The sequence below is a fragment of the Rattus norvegicus genome, chromosome 9, assembly GCF_036323735.1.
Source record: "Rattus norvegicus strain BN/NHsdMcwi chromosome 9, GRCr8, whole genome shotgun sequence".
NCBI classification, from domain to species: domain Eukaryota; kingdom Metazoa; phylum Chordata; class Mammalia; order Rodentia; family Muridae; genus Rattus; species Rattus norvegicus.
Window position 1 is genome coordinate 12,525,736 of NC_086027.1, and position 16,323 is coordinate 12,542,058.

Below are 16,323 nucleotides of genomic sequence, written 5' to 3' on the forward strand. Positions count from 1 at the left end.
CCTTTCTCTTGCCCCAGTCCTTTATTCATGATGCAAAAGCGGGTAGAAAAATGACATTTTTTAATCATTGCCAAATCAGATGCAAAGAATGACTACATCCCACCAAGATCTAAGAATTGCAACTGTTCCCCAAAGTTTCAGGCTTCCCCTATACCCAGGCCTGTGGCCAATATAATAATAATTGTAAACTTATCATTATTTAAACTTTAATTCTTTACTTTTATACTTCAGAGTCCAAAGCTCCGAGGTCAGCTAATTGCATTTTCCTGAGACTCTCTAATGATAAATGACATGGGCAAAACTGCCAGGCAGTGGCCAGAAAGAATCAAGGTAACCCTTAGCACAGTAATTCCATTAGCTTTCTGTTCCTTGCACACAATGACTCTCATAAGAGTTCCAGTAGTTTGACTTAGTTTACTAGTATATAATTTTATATATTCTATATTTCCTTAACTAGTCTGTAATATTATATAAGACTTATTTCCTAACTTCAATAACCTTTTCCTTTCCTAGCGCCCGATTGTTGGCTCTAATTCATTTTCTCTTATTTTCTTCAAGCTGTCTTTGCAAGTCAAACCTTAATCTGGAACTTCAATTGTGCAGTTATTACATATTTTCCAAGATGAGAATACACAATATGCACCTGGGCCGCTAGGGATATGCTGTGCTGTGCCCCTATGCATCAATTTCCAATTGTCTAAGAATCATAATCTCAAGGAACATCTAGTTTCACAGAATTCACCAGAGCAGAAGTAGAAAGACGTAGGAAAGTCAGACATAATAGAATAATTGTGCACACCAAGGCCACCTGATAGGCAGTCACACACAAATGAAATCTATACAGCCCTTGTCCAGGGATAAGGTTTGGAGAAATGGAAACAACCAGTTTTTAAAAAGAGCTACTGTGGGCTACTGAGATGTCTCCATCCCGGACTGCGGCAGGCAGCCTCTTATTTCAGATGGTGGGTTCATTGAGAGATGTGTCTCCTGCTTCTCAGGGTTCCAAGAAGCCACCCTACTTTACAAGGAGCTGCTGCAGGCTTCTGAGATGTCTCCATCCCGGCCTACTGCCTGCAGTCCCCGTCATTGTATGTTGTCCCCAGCATTAGCCAGAGCAAGCAGACAACAAGAGGAGGTCAAAGGGATACAGATTGGAAAGGAAGATGTCAAAATATCACTATTGCGGACGACAGAAGAGTACACTTGATTCACCCCAAAAGTTACACCAGAGAACTCCTAAGCCTGATAAACAACTTCAGCAAGTGCCTGGGTATAATATTAACTCAAACAAATCAGTAGCCTTCCTCTACACAAAAGATAAACAAGCTGAGAAAGAAATTAGGGAAATGACACCTTTCATAACAGTCCCAAATAATATAAAAATACCACAGTGTGACTTTTATCAAACAAGTGAAAGATCTGTGTGATAAGAACTTCATGATCTGAAGAAAGAAATTGAAGAAGATCTCAGAAAATGGAAAGATCTTCCATGCTCATGGCTTGTCAGGATGAAGATAGAAAAATGGCCATTTTACCCAAAGTGACCTACAGATTCAATGCAATCCCCATCAAAATTCCAATCCAATTCTTCATAGGGTTAGACAGAACAATTTGCAAATTCACTTGGAATAACAAAAGAACACAGGATCCCTAAAACTATCCCCAACAATAAAGAACTTCCCTGGGAATCACCATCCCTGAACTCAAGCAGTTACAGAGCATTGGTGATAAAAACTGTATGGTATTGGTACAGAGACAGGAAGATATACCAGTGGAATACAATTGCAGACACAGAAATGAACCCACACACCTATCTATGATCACTTGATTTTTGACAAAGGAGACAAAACCATCCAGTGGAAAAAATATACTTTTTCAGCAAATGGTGCCAGTTCCACTGGAGGTCAGCATATGGATTAGTCCAAATCATACCCTGCTTATTGCCCTGGACAAAGCTTAAGTCCAGGTGGATCAAGGACCTCTACATCAAACCAGATACACTCAAACGAAGAGAAGCAAAAGTGGGGAAGAATCTTGAACACAAGGGCACTGGAAAAAATTTCCTGAACAAAACATGAATGGCTTATGCTCTACGATCAAGAGTAGACAGATGGGACCTCATAAAGGTACAAAGCTTCTGTAAGGCCAAGGACATGTGGTTAAGACTAAACAGCAACAAACAGATTGGGAAAAGACCTTTACTAATCCTACAACTGATAGAGGGCTAATATCCAAAATATACAAAGAACTCATGAAGTTGGACTGTAGGGAGACTAATAACCCTAATAAAAATTGCAGTTCAGAGCTAAACAAAGAATTCACAGCTGAGGAATATGGAGTGGCTGAGATGCACCAAAAGAAATGTTCAACATCGTTAGTTATAAGGGAAATGCAAATCAAAACAACCCTGAGATTCCACCTCACACCAGTCTGAATGCCTAAGATCAAATACTCAGGCAACAGAAGATGCTTGCATGGATATGAGAAAGAGGAACACTCCTCCATTGTTGGTGAGATTGCAGACTGGTACAACCATTCTGGATATCAGTCTGGAGGTTCCTCAGAAAATTAGACATTTCACTAGCTGACGACCCAGCTATACCTGTCTTGCACATATTCCCACAAGATACTCCAACATACAAGAGGGCACATGCTCCACCATGTTCATAGCAGCCTTATTTATAATAGTCAGAAAATGAAAAGATCCCAGATGCCCTTCAACAGAGGAATGGAAACAGAAATTGTGGTACATCTACACAATGGAGTACTACAGCGATATCAAAAACAATGACTTCATGAATTTCATAGGCAAATAGAATGAACTAAAACATATCATCCTGAGTGAGTTAACCCAATCACAGAAACACACACATGGTATGCACTCATTGATAAGTGGATATTAGCCCAAATGCTGGAATTCCCCAAGATTCACAGACCAAATCAAATTCAGGAAGGATGACCAAAATGTAGATGCTTCACTTCTTCCTTTAAAAGAGAAGAAGAATCCTTATTGAAGGGATAGGGAGACAAAGTTTACAACAGAGCCTGGAGGAATGGCCATTCAGAGTCTACCCCACGAGTGACCTATACACATACAGCCTTCAAACTAGATAAGGTGGATGAAGCTAAGAGGTGCAGGCTGACAGGAACTGGATATAGATTTCTCCTGAGAGGCACAGCCAGAGCATGTCAAATACAGTGGAGAATGCTAGCAGCAAACCATTGAACTGAGAACTGGACCTCAGTTGGAGGAATTACAGAAAGATTGGAAGAGCTGAAGGGACTAACAACCTCATAAGAACAACCATGACTGCCAAGCAAAGTTCCCAGAGACTAAACCACTACCCAATCACTATACAGGGACTGTGCCATGGCTCCACCTGCATGTGTATCAGAGGATGGTCCTCTTGGGCACAAATGGAATGAGCAGCCCTTGGTCCTGCCTAGGCTGGGAAAGAGATGGATGGTGAAGGGAACACCTTTATAGAAGAGGGGGAGGGCGATGGTATTCAGACTTATTTCTGGAAAACAAGGAAGGAATAACATTTGAATTCAAAATGAAAAATATCCAATTAAAATTCAACAACAACAAAATGGTGTTTAGAACTTCAAATTAAAAAAAGCCACAATCAGGAAACAGAATTGTATGCCTCTGGTTTTCTTCAAATATGCTCAGGGCCTGGGTTGGTTCTGGACCCAGGCTGAACCAAGCAGGTTCCTGCCACTGACTGCTCCTATATTCCTGTTTCCAGAGGCATCATGCAGATTAATATTGGGCAAGAGATGTGGGCAAAGTTGGGCAGAAGTGGCTTTCTGTCCTGTGGCATCAGGAGTATCTGCATTCCTGGGTGTTCAGCACTCTCCACCACGGGATTTGGGTGCAGGCTTCCTGATTGGTTTAAACTCCCTTATGCCACGTTTATATGTCCTGGGAGATATTACAGAGAAATTAATGTTTATCCCATTAATTTGTTCAACACTCTCATCCACAGAGTATAATTTAGAGGTAACTATATATTTGACAGTAAGCATATACAGTGGGTAATATATGCAATATGAAGTTGAAATTCACAGAGTTTGGAACACAGTGAACAGTGACTGTATAATTGCCTTTGAATCTCAGTCTGACTGGGAAGTGATTTTGATGCCCAGTCCCCATGAGAATGCAGAGATCCATCCCTCCCTGATAGCTGTGGGACTTCAGATGTTGACACTAATGATCAATAAAGAAGGTTCTTAAGAGTGAAGAGTTTGAGATTACTCTTTTTTTCACCAGGATACATCCAATTTACATGATAGTAACCAGATGCAGGTTGTCAATATATACAGTCTATATCCTTATCAAAATAGAAAACCAAATGAACAAAACAACAACACATAAATAACAAAACTTCAAATGAATAGGAGGAAAACCAAATAACCAAAATAATCAAAACTCAGGCACACTTTAAATAGAGGAATTGCGCTAAGCATTTTTTGCTGCTCCTTCTGCAGAATAGATTTATAGCCTGTGTCTTTCCTTGGAGACACAGTAGACAAGCAGTTACTGATGGTAATAATCTTTTCAAGAGGAGTGGAAGTAGGTCTGTTTTGTTGGAGTGGGGGTATTAAGGACAAAGCCATCCAATACTGAGTAGAAATGATATTACAGACTTTATCTCAAAGTCTTTCCAATGTTGTGAACTGATCTCCATGAAACTCTTCTGGATGACCCACCAGGACAAGTACACATTTACACGTGCACAGTCTTTCTGGATGACCAGCACCTCTTGATTGATGTGCATCAGCACTTCTCTGAGTCCCTCCAAAAGTTTACACTTGCTGGAGGGTGGGGAGGTGAAAGTACGGCCTATTCAATCCAAAGAAATAAAACTAAAGGAGGAAAATGCAGTTCACAATTGCTATGGACATTACAGATGAGATGCAATAGTGGTGTATTTGCTGTGCACACTTAGTTCTCCTCCTGTAGCACTTCTCTCCAAGGGAGATCTTGCCCTGGTTTGTGTCTTGTTCGAGTTTCTCCTGGAGAATTTCAGACCTAGCAGAGCAAAGGAATAAAGGTTTAGTGAGTGGTTTTCAATTCAGCTCTCCCTCTTTTTTTTTTTTTTATTAACTTGAGTATTTCTTGTATACATTTCGAGTGTTATTCCCTTTCCCGGTTTCCGGGCAAACATCCCCCTACTCCCTCCCCTTCCTTATTGGTGTTCCCCTCCCAACCCTCCCCCCATTGCTGCCCTCCCCCCCACAGTCTAGTTCACTGGGGGTTCAGTCTTTCAACTCTCCCTCTTACATCAGCTCTATTCAGTTGGACAATCCAGCATGACCTGTCAGCTGAGGTCAGTCCCTGCATCCCCAAGTGTCATAGAGTACCTGCTCTTGGATTTGTATCTCAGCTTTTAAAACTGCTAGAATTTGAACTGTGGACTAGACACTGTATTGGAATTTAGAGAAAAATGAGCGTATATTTCCACTGGTCCAGATATATTATGTTGAATAATAACATTGTACCTATGTCTGAATCTGAGTTCAAGAGAGGGATGAGCAACCTACAATACCATGTGGATGCCTTCTGGAGAAGATGCCTAGAATTGAGGTGAAAGTTCTGATTATGTTTGCAGTGAAGGAACCTGCCTAGGTTCCATTTTAAGCACTGTACCTGCAAATGCACAGAGAAGCCATCTCACATCAAATCCATAGGAATTGCATGGATCCTGTAATCACTGAGAATGTGCTCCATGCAAATCTTCCCAGCGTACACACGGACATTAAAGGTGATTGTGATGTAGAAACACACCAGCACCCCTGTAAGTCTATGCCTAGTGTAAGGCAATTTGTGAGAGGACAGAAGAGAAAATGTCCTCAGATCTTTCCAGAGAGATCACAGGAAGAAAGGAGTAGAAAATAGCAAGAAATCCAGAGGATCATATATATTGTTTCATGGGCAAAATTCACATGAACTGTACCAGAACTATACTCTGAGTAGCTCTTTAGCTGCCTGAGGCTGAAATCCATGTAGGTGGTCATTCACCCAAAAAGGGTATTTATATAGGGAAAGGATATTCAAATGGCTTCTTCCAGCCTGTGTTCCTACCTGAACATTAATGCTTAATGTAAAGACTCCCCAGTATACGCTGGAGGCATAAAAACAAATGTTGAGTGGGATATGTACATAGTGGCCAGAGCGTATAGACAGCTCAGTCAGTGATGTGCTGTCCTCCCATAAACTGTCATAGACTCAGGATTCTTTCCCCATTAACAATCTGGCTTAGCAAGTCCCAAAGGCTGTGTAGAGCAGTCTTGTTCCCCAGCAAAGGATCATATGTTGGTGGTAGACTAGACTCTTGTTCTTGTTCACTGTTTCAGACTTTCCCCAAAGTGTGCAACTTCTTCTAATCTGAGCTGTCTTTACCATAGCCTGAGTGACTTCATGCCCAAAGCTAGAATCATAGGAAATCTCCATAACCAGGATCCAAATCAACAATTTTTCTCCCCGTAATGTGATTGTGCCACAGATATTTTGAGTAAGTACGTAAAAGCTTGCATGGATTTTCTCAGACTGAATCAGAATCTATGGAAGGGCTCCACCCTATGGTACACTTTTACTCCTTGCCTGATGGACGTCTGGATAGATTCTCCTTCAGGGCTACTCTGGGACCACTACAACACTGATGTGCCCTAGTTGCAATGGCAACACCTACTCCTTGTTGTGGAATCACTGGGTTAACTAAACCTTCTGTTCCACTTTCTGAACATGGCTTCTCATAGGGCTACCTGTTCTTACACTCCCAGACCCATCTGAAATTCATCATTTCTCCTAACTCCATTGAGGCTTAAATTAAGGGAGAGAAAATGATGTTGATTGACAGCACTTGCAGAATGCTACACAGATAACATAGGGGAGCGCTTTAGATTATCTGTGCACCAAAGGGGCTCCTGACACTGCCCTGTTCTTGCACCACAGCATAGCTATGGGGCTTTTGCTGGATGACAATACACCTCCAAGCAACTCAAATTCTCAATGAATAAAATCCAAGCCAAACTCCCAGCGGAAGCTGTAGTGTGCCAAGGTAGCTGGAGAGAAATGGTAGCAGGCCATGTGGAAAGCAACCTTGGAGAAGACACAGTGAGTGACACACCCTTCCAGTGGGCTTTCACCATTCACAAAGAACAGAGAAGCCGCATAAACTCATGGATTTTAGAGAGAAGCCCCCCTTACCTCCCTGTACTCCTTTCCTTTGATGTGCTCCAAAGGATTTCAATGCAGACCAGTAGTTTTACTCCTAATCACTTGAAAATCTAACTTTACAGGTGTTTTTGTGTCCTCTTTTTGGGGGGCTGCATTTCTACAGGACTTTATTGTCCTTCTTTTACACCATAACCAAAAGGGACCTGCAAGCTCCAGGCCTGTACCATTTGTTACCCCTGTGAAACACGACTCACTTGAACATATTTCCCACTCCTCCCCCAGACTTCACGAGATAATTCTGTTACGGTATTTTTGAAAACAGAATAAATTAATACCTTAAGTGTCCTTTTGCTGTACAGAGCTGGATGGAGATGCCAAATGACTGGGCAGCTGTATTTCATGTTTCATGGATGTAAAGTGAACTCTTAGAGTATTTTTCTCATGAAACTTGGAAATAGAGGGAAACACATTCACTACTGCAAACACAAACACACACAAACACACAGAAATACACAGATACTCACTTGCACGCACAAATGAAAACTTTGATCTTGTGCAGCACATTTCCTGTTGAGTGAGGAATTAGTGGGAGCTATGCTGTGTACAAGTCTCTTAGACTCAAGCAGGCTGTGCTGCCCTGGCCTGTACTCATTTCCACTTCAGGAAACCTTTCTATGCAGATACTTGTTGGTTTTACAAGTAAGTTACATGTTCTGCACAGATAGCCTAAACAATACAATATCAAATTCCCAAGAGAGAGATTCTAGGAAAAGACTCCATCAAGCTCTATGTTGACTCATCATAGGCCCCTCACTAAAACTACCCTGTTTCCTTCATAGAAGACCTTGGAACCATCAGAGAAGACAGGGACTCATGGTCATTTACCAGGAACTTTTCATCACATTAGAGTTCATGTGATGTTAAAACAACCTCAATGTCAGTCAGAAGGAGGCTAAAGAAATAACATACCCTGACTTTTCTGAAATGCAGCACTGTGTACAGTATTGAGAGGGAATCTATCCTTAAAGAATGCCATGCCCATGATATAGTCAGCAAAGCAATGTCAGCAGAGGGATGCACTCTAGGATTCCATGCAAGATCATGGTGAAGCCAATAAGACAATCCAGAATCTTCCCGGGGGATACCTCTGTTCAGGAAAAGTGAAGAAATCTAATCCTTATTTTGAAAATAGTTGAATGGTTTAAGAATGTGTTGAGACAAATAAGAGACAGGGCTCCACCTGGAACTGGACCGGTGATGCAAAGACTGCTGGACAGCACAAAAAAAGGAAGCTTCAAGTTTGTTGAGAGACCTAGGCTTAAAGGACGAAGTTGGATAATGACTGGACAAAACTGCATGTCATGAACTGGCCTCCCCGCATGCTCCCTAAGATGCAGGTCAGCACAGCAATGCACCTTTCTTGGTGAGAATTGGGGGTATATACGGATAACTTTGTTCTTTAAGTCTCACATCTCTCATGCCAACCCTCAGCCTTTGAGAAACCTTTTCCACATCCTTGGTCTTCTATCCAGCTTCAGATTGTAAGGCCCACATATGAACTCTCCAGGAGCACTCAAATAAGACAGGACTGACATGCTGATACACAGGCTCTGTAGTTACCCAAGATCCATGAAGCATGAAGTCACCATCTTCATATACAGGGACATGAGGGGAGGAAGAACAAAAGCCACCACAAATGAGAACCGGTTCTTTGCCATTTCCACCAGCCTGTCCTCCTTGAAAACTACTTACTTCCTGGAGTCTCACAAGATCCCTGTAATGAAAATGAGCTCCAGGCTTTTGCTTCATCCCTCAAAGCCCTGTTCTAGTCTAAAGAGGGGCTCCCACATAGCACCCTCCACACACATGGCATGTAGTGCTGTGATATGTGATCAACCCATCTCCCTTAATAAACTGCAGATTCTCGAAGAGCAGGAGCATTCGCTTTCCAAACATGCAGTTTCCTGAAGAGGGGCTATCTCCACAGAAAGCCTTGTAAACCATCACATGAATGAACACTTGGATGAGACCTAGGTCAGGACATGGATCAGTCAATAGACAGTTACATTGGTTTGTCTATGTTTATGGAAAGACCTGAGGACAACCTGACCTGGAGGCCTAATCATACCTGCTGTTCCTTTGCACTGGGGACACAGATGTTCATTCCGGCCTCTTCACAGAGCCTCTTTGCCTCCACACAGGATGCTGGCCGTTCAGTCTTCTCCACCAGCAGTTCGCTCTTCTCATTCAGCAAAATCTGTATATTGTTCTTCAATTGAGTTTGTTCACGCAGAACCTGGGAGTGCCTGATGCTGAACCACAAACAAAAAATGGTAAACCCAGCCAGCTTCTATTTGCCTGTCACTCTTGCAAGTCAAATCATCCCTTCAAGGAATCCCTCATCCCCAGACATCCCCAGAACAGAGCCACACTATACAAGTTAGCACCAATTAGAGGAGGTCAAATCCAGAATCCACATTCAACATGAATCAAAGTACTTCTGACAATCCTGACACTAAGACGGTTTATATAATTCCAGGAAGAAGAAATGGTCCATATGGGTGCTTATATGTCCATGATATGCTAAAACCATCTTCACGTAGTGGGGAAATCCCCTCTGAGGGGTAATTGAAGTCCCAATAGCTATACAATCTTTCCATGTGTTTCTCATGGATCACAGATCTTTAAATCTTCTGTCAGAGTCCTAGAGATTCAGAGTTGATTGATATTCCCATCACGGTACAAAACTTTCTATCTAGAGGATACTTAATGGGGAAAATAACAATTGGAGGGTCTTCTATAGCCTTCACATGTAGGACAACTGAGTCCAAGAGCTACAAACATAAGACCCTTGCCAGGAGGCAGGCTTCTTGTTAAAAGTCAGACACTACAGAACCAGTGCCCTGACTTTGGTTCAATGTCATATAGGACAGGAGCATTCCCTGCCTAGTGCTGGGTTCTCATCTCTGTCAGCGACTCACCGGTAGGAACTGTTCACTTGTATGAGCTCCTTGTACCTCTCCATGGCCTCACTTATTGAACTGGTCATCATTTGCATAGCCATCATTCTCATCTCATGTTCGGATTGAAGTATTGGCAATTCGACATCCAGCCTGTTGTGGGGCATGGCCCAAGAAAAAAATAACCATCTGAACTCAGGATTTCAGAATTAAGTGAATTGTAAATTAAAAAACCCAATAAAAAATTGAAATTTAAGAAATGTGGGGGGAGGGAAGAATGTGGCAAACACAAAGACCAGAGCAAAAACACAACAGTGAGACTCCAACAACAATTCTTTCAAGGAAATATTTCTACGCAAATCAGCAAAGAGTTATTTTGAAATATGGACATTTTCTAAGACTGTGGAGATATGGTTCCCCCAAGACCAACTGTACTGCAGTGGCTTGGGTCTAACAGATAGTTGTGATGATATTTCTTTTGTTTTGAAAACAGGGATTCTCAAACCTTGTTTCCTATTGTTCCATGAATTCCCAGAGGGAATAACTACTTTGACAGGATAGAGGATTTGTAACCCCTCCTTCCCTCAGGAGGGTCCTATCTACCACCTAAGTAAACAGAAGATGCAAAGTGCTCAGTTGATCCATGTGGGCATCCCCACTATCATGACCTGCAAACTGTCCATCAGACATATCCTAAGATCCCATGAAACTCCCCAGACTCCCTGACCGAGAGCTTAATACCCACAAACACTTTCACATACTTACATACCAATCAATATACAAACACAAGCAGAATCCCAACTACATGCATGGAGGTGCCATAGAATCAGTGTATAATGAAAAAAATTAGAGGAAAAGAGGGATGACGTGCAGGCATTTCATCCCCTCACTTAGAGGCAGCAAGTGTGACCAGGTCCTTCTAGCTGTTGACAGAACCAATGCTAATCCAAGGAGCTCAGGGTCAAGTACAAAAGAGGTTGACCCTAAACACACAGGACCTAGCTTGTCTCACAAGCAAATTCCTTCCAAATCTCCTTAAAATCCAGGATGAGAGGTAAACCTCTCTTGTGCTAAGAGGAAATCTTGGGTTAGCAGAGAGAAAGCACAAGACAGTGCACAGGTTACTGGCCATAATGGCTACCTGTGGTCCCAATTATCATAGATATAAAGGTCCAGGATTTGATAAAATTCATCCCTCTCAAATTGACACTTCTGGATTTCAAATTTAAGTTCCTCCAGTTCCTTTAAACACTCCTCTTGCTTACTGATGACATTTTGGGATGATGCCTTCCTACCAAAACCTGTAAATAGATAAACCCAAGTGAATTTGCATATTTGGTGGCCCATGGGCAGAAAAGAACATTCTGAATCCGAAAAGGAGGTGAGGAAGGGGAAATGGTAGAGACTGGGTGAATCCCTTAAAGAGCAGAAAAGCTTTCTTAAAGGTTGATTCTTAAGCTATGTCCCTCTTCCCAACCTCTAATGCCATACTCGTGCCACATTCACTATTACAGGACCCCTCACCCTGAATAGTATAACCTGACTGATACATAAACATCTGGGACGTTGTTATCTCATATCAGATGTGTTTCAGTTAATCCTGGAGTTCATACTGCTAGCACCATCAGGCTCTAATCATGTGTGTTCCACCCAAAGTGTCTGAGAACTCAATTCATTTCTCGGGGTGCATCCTTCCTTGTTCTCACCATCTGAGACTTATGTAAACTACAGTAATCTAGAGGAAGAAATGCTTCAACTCCCAACCATGGATGGTCACATTTTTAATCTCACTGTGCCTCCTCCTGCCATGCATTGACACTCACAATTAAAAAGCTTCCAGAAAAGAAACTGAAGGCTTCCCACTTTCTGGCTTTCTCTCAAATTAAAGATCAGGAACTCCTGACTCTTGGTTTGCCTTTGAAAAATCCCAAGGCTCCTGATTGTAAGGCCTAATCTTAGAAGGCACATCTCAAACATACCTCCTTGAGGATGTTCCCCAACTCTGCCCAGGACTCACCAAGCCTTCCCCAGAATGATTTCCTTCCTTCCAAGGAAGATGAGAGGAGGTCATCTTCCTTCAGCCTTGGTGTGGTCTCTCCTTGATCAACACTTTCCTTCTGAAATAGCCTGAGCGGCTGGCGAAACATGCCTGTTTGTGAACCCAAAGGGAACTGAAGGAATATCCCAAAGGCAGTTGGTGTCACCACAACACTGGTGACATCACAGAAGATTCTAGGGATCTCTTAGATACAATAGATTGTCCAGTGAAGGGCTTACTGATGATGCCACTGGGAAGTTCTATGACCTACCTGCTAACTAGCTCTCCAAAAATTGATCAATTTCTGTGCGGACCCTTTCCTCCAGTCTCTCATACATCACTGGGAATAGCATTTGGCAACCTCTATTGCTAAGCTAGATGTTTCTCTGTGCATTATTAGAACTCAACAGTGCTTTTGCTGGGGAGGGCTGCTTACAACCTGAATGAGAGAACAGATTTTTCTTAGCACCCAAATCTCTAGGGACCAAGGAAGAGGGAGTTTTTTCTTAAAAGTAAATCTACTACTCGAGATAATGCATGTGACACACATTTCGATTCCTAAGGTTTTCCTTTTTATGGAGGCCAATATGTTTCTTCTAGACCTCTGAGTGTATAAAACCTGGAAATATTTGCTTACTGTGCAGTCCTTGACAGTTGACATTGTTTTTATTTACATATCCATGTATTTCACAAAATCAATGGTCTATTATCTTATTTTTTTAGAATAAAAACTTCTTTTTTCTTGAAACATAGGGATCAACTACAGGGCATATATAAAATAATAAATTTCTGTACCTTTTATATATTAAGTTGGACATCCTCCCTTTCTCAAATATAACAAGACAGTGAAATCGGACATCAGCGAGCAAACGTCAACCTGGACCTTGTGTTACCACATTGTAACCACATAGCCATCCCTTTTCCAATATCGTTCTTCCTGAATTTCCAAGTCCAATCCTGAGGATATTTGGGGCTACACGCTGATCTTTTACTCAGAGCAAACATAAAAATCAGGCGGATGGGCAGGGAGTGGAATGGCCTAAGGTTAGGCTAAACCTCAATTTTAATGGGTCCATAAGTTCAGGAGGGAGTCCATTTGGCATTGTCATCTGTGGCTTCTGTGTCCTTATCCTGGGTGTGCTGACTCTGTGATATGATGCCACCTCACCTCACAGATGTCAGGGTGAAAATCATGTATGAGTTTTCTGGGAAGAACTCTGCCTTTTACTACCATCTAGAGTTATACAACATCACTATGCACAGCTCAGAAGAGAGGGGTGGAGATTGTGGAGGCCTTAAAAGTTGAGGATCTTTTCTGATTAAGGCACATATTTTTTCCTATGTAATTTTCACCTTGCTCTTTCCCTAATGATGGTTGACTTCATTCCTGGCCTGAAGTCAACTGGATTCCAAGGTTTGGGATTAGGGAAGCCCCTCTTTTTGAGATGACAGGCCCAGCAAGGGATCCCACTGCATACAGGTTCCTATTTCCAAGGAAGTTGTTGCTGCAGAATCACAGCATGGGGGCAGCAGCACAGGACATCTCCCAGCTTTCTCTCCTGCACCTGCAGCACTTTTAATAAGGCTGTTTGTTTGTTTGTTTGCTTTTAATTGGAAATACCTACAAAGCTGGTCAAAATTAATACGTGCCTTAAATTCCAGCACCCACAAAGTATTGTTGTTTTTGCTTTTGTTTTTGTTTTATTTCATTTCATTATTTCTGTAATTGTTGTTAGGATTCTTATTGTTTTCTTTGGTAATTCCATCTAGCTATTCAATTTGTATATAGAATGTAAAGCCATGCTCTGCATGGTCCTGTTATTCATGTTAAGGATTTTTTCTTACCACCAACACCACAGATGCACACAATATTTACTTTCAAATCAGGAAAACAGGCATACAGAAGAGAGCTATGTTGTTTGGTCTCAGGTAACCAGCCAATCAGGAGTGTAGGATGGCTTCCCAATGTTTTGGATCAGGTAAACTTCTGTTATTGAGATGAAAGGCCTCTGCTGAAGCCTCCAGTTGAGTAACAGAGAGCCTGGAAAGACTGAAAGAGTGGTTGTACCTTGAAGGTGAACCCTTCAGTGCCTCTGCAGCCTGAGGCAGAGTTCTACTGGGAACAGAAGAGCACTTGGCCAGAGATCATAGGGGACTGCATTTTGGTTGAGCCCTGAGACCTGGATGAGCAGAGGCCTCCATAGTCCTGATAAAGGGAAGCAGAGCCACATAGATGTGAGGGAACAATGGATCTTTGATCTGCCTGTTCTCTGCTACATTAATCTTTGCTGTATACATAGTATATGTAAATGACTGTAGATGTTAAAGCATGTGCAAGTGTAAACAGAGTAGAGTTAGTTCAGCAATACATTATGTCCCATTTTGTTAAAGATCTTTATTTTATTTCTATTTATATTTTTTCTTTTTCTTGACTACTGATACCTGATTACTCTCCCACAATCCTTCCCCAATTCTCCTGGCACAGTCTTCTCTGAGTGTATGAGGGCCAACTGTCTCAGTACCTCCCTTCTTTTACCAAAGCCTTTCCTGGTGGCATTCGTGAGGATGCTGGTTTTGAATGCCTTGGACTTGGCTTTCTTCATGCTCCAGTTCGCTGGTTTGGGCAGTTGGTGAAGAACTGTCTGTGAACTTGGTACTTCATCCAGATGGTACACAAGAGGCAATGGTTTTGTCAATGGGTCCATAAGTTCAGGAGGGTGTCCATTTGGCATTGTGATATGTGGATTCTGTCTTCTTATCCTAGGTGTTATAATTCCACCTGAATGTGTGCTATAATGCCACTCAACCTCACAGATGAAAATCATGTTTGACCTTTCTGGGAAGAACTCTGCCTTTTACTACCATCTGGAGTTATACATCACTATGCAAAGCTCAGAAGAGAGGGGTGCAGATGTGCGGGCCTTAGAAGTTGAGGATCTTTTCTACTGATTAAGCCACTTCTTTTTCCTATGTAATTTTTCCCTTGCTCTTTTTTACTAATGGTGGCTGACTTCTTTCCTAGCCTGAGGTAAACTGGAGTCCAATCTTTTGGATTACCGAACCTTCTAATTTTGAGATGACAGGCCCACCAAGGGTCCTACTGCATACAGAAGGTATGAGTAAGTCTTAGGGGCTGGAGTAAGTTAAAAACATCTGTGACAACAAAGAACTGATTAAGAAAACAAGAGACCAGCTGCTCATCAAGATCACAGTTGTATGATAGTAAGAAAATGTGAATAGGCATCAGGTGAGAAGATAAATTAATTAGGAGGTCATAGGCCTAGAAGGGTTATCCTTTGCTCTCAGTGGAGCTGCCCTTCTTTCTGTCATTCCTCGCCCTCTGCCATAGGACCAGAGACTTCCCGAAACAACTGGCTGGCCTTGCCAAAGACCTGGCAGGGTCTCCCTGTAGAATAAGACACTTAGAGTCCTTGAGGACTCACCAAGAGGTCTCCTCCACACAGGTTTCTTGTTGTCAAAGGGAAATGTTCCTGCAGAATCCTGCCATGGCAGCAGGAATTTCAACCTGGCTGCTCTTGGTCCAGCTCACTGGGTGCAGGCCTGAGGCCCAGGGGTATCTGGGGAAAGAAGCAGCACGCACTACCTCACAGCTCTCTCTTTGTTGGATGCAACTGCTAGGACTGTGATAGGATTTTTGTTTCTTGTGTGTTTATTAGAAATACCTACAAAGCTGATTAAAGTTGCAACATGCCTTCATACCCAGAGTGCAGAATGTTTTTACATCGTTGTTGTTCCTGTTTTATGTTTGGATTTTGTTTTTTCATCCCCTCAGGAAATTTCCCTGTGCTTAGAATGTTAAGCACATGCTCCGGAGGGATCGATTATTCAAGTTCGGCAAATCTTTTGTTCTCACCATCACTCCACAGATGATGCCATTACTTACTTTGAAATAAGAAAACAGTCATAGAGAAGTAAATTAACCTGTAAGCTATCACAGAAGAAACACATCATGATTGTGGAATGGCACCCCAGTATTTTGTATTTCCTAAGTTATTTTTATTTTAAACTTTTTTATTGGATTTTTTTGGGTACATTTCATCTTTTTTAAATTCTTAAAGGTATCTTTTATTCCTCTCCTCCCATTTACAAGGTGGAATTTCACCTGTGATTGTTAGTCC

General features: G+C 42.0%; 2 protein-coding genes across 2 annotated transcripts in view; both read right to left on the minus strand.

Moving 5' to 3' along the window:
* The window catches only part of LOC134480490 (uncharacterized), a 447,240-nt gene that overhangs the window by 129,570 nt on the left and 301,347 nt on the right, over positions 1-16,323 (minus strand). The window lies entirely within an intron of this gene.
* LOC134478920 (uncharacterized) lies at positions 214-12,706 on the minus strand. Its single transcript, XM_063267990.1, has 5 exons — positions 12,164-12,706; positions 11,288-11,447; positions 10,168-10,299; positions 9,315-9,498; positions 214-5,038 (listed from the first exon to the last, which is right to left on the minus strand). The coding sequence occupies exons 1-5, from the start codon at positions 12,291-12,293 to the stop codon at positions 5,033-5,035; spliced, it is 612 nt and encodes a 203-aa protein (XP_063124060.1). The 5' UTR covers positions 12,294-12,706; the 3' UTR covers positions 214-5,032.

Excerpts from the sequence above, each read along its gene's own strand:
- LOC134478920 (XM_063267990.1), bottom strand. The coding sequence starts at position 12,293 with ATGTTTCGCCAGCCGCTCAGGCTATTTCAGAAGGAAAGTGTTGATCAA. Across the intron at positions 11,448-12,163 it reads ATCATTCTGGGGAAGGCTTG|GTTTTGGTAGGAAGGCATCA; the intron begins GTGAGTCCTGGG and ends ATCTATTTACAG. Across the intron at positions 9,499-10,167 it reads CAAGTGAACAGTTCCTACCG|CATCAGGCACTCCCAGGTTC; the intron begins GTGAGTCGCTGA and ends TTTGTGGTTCAG.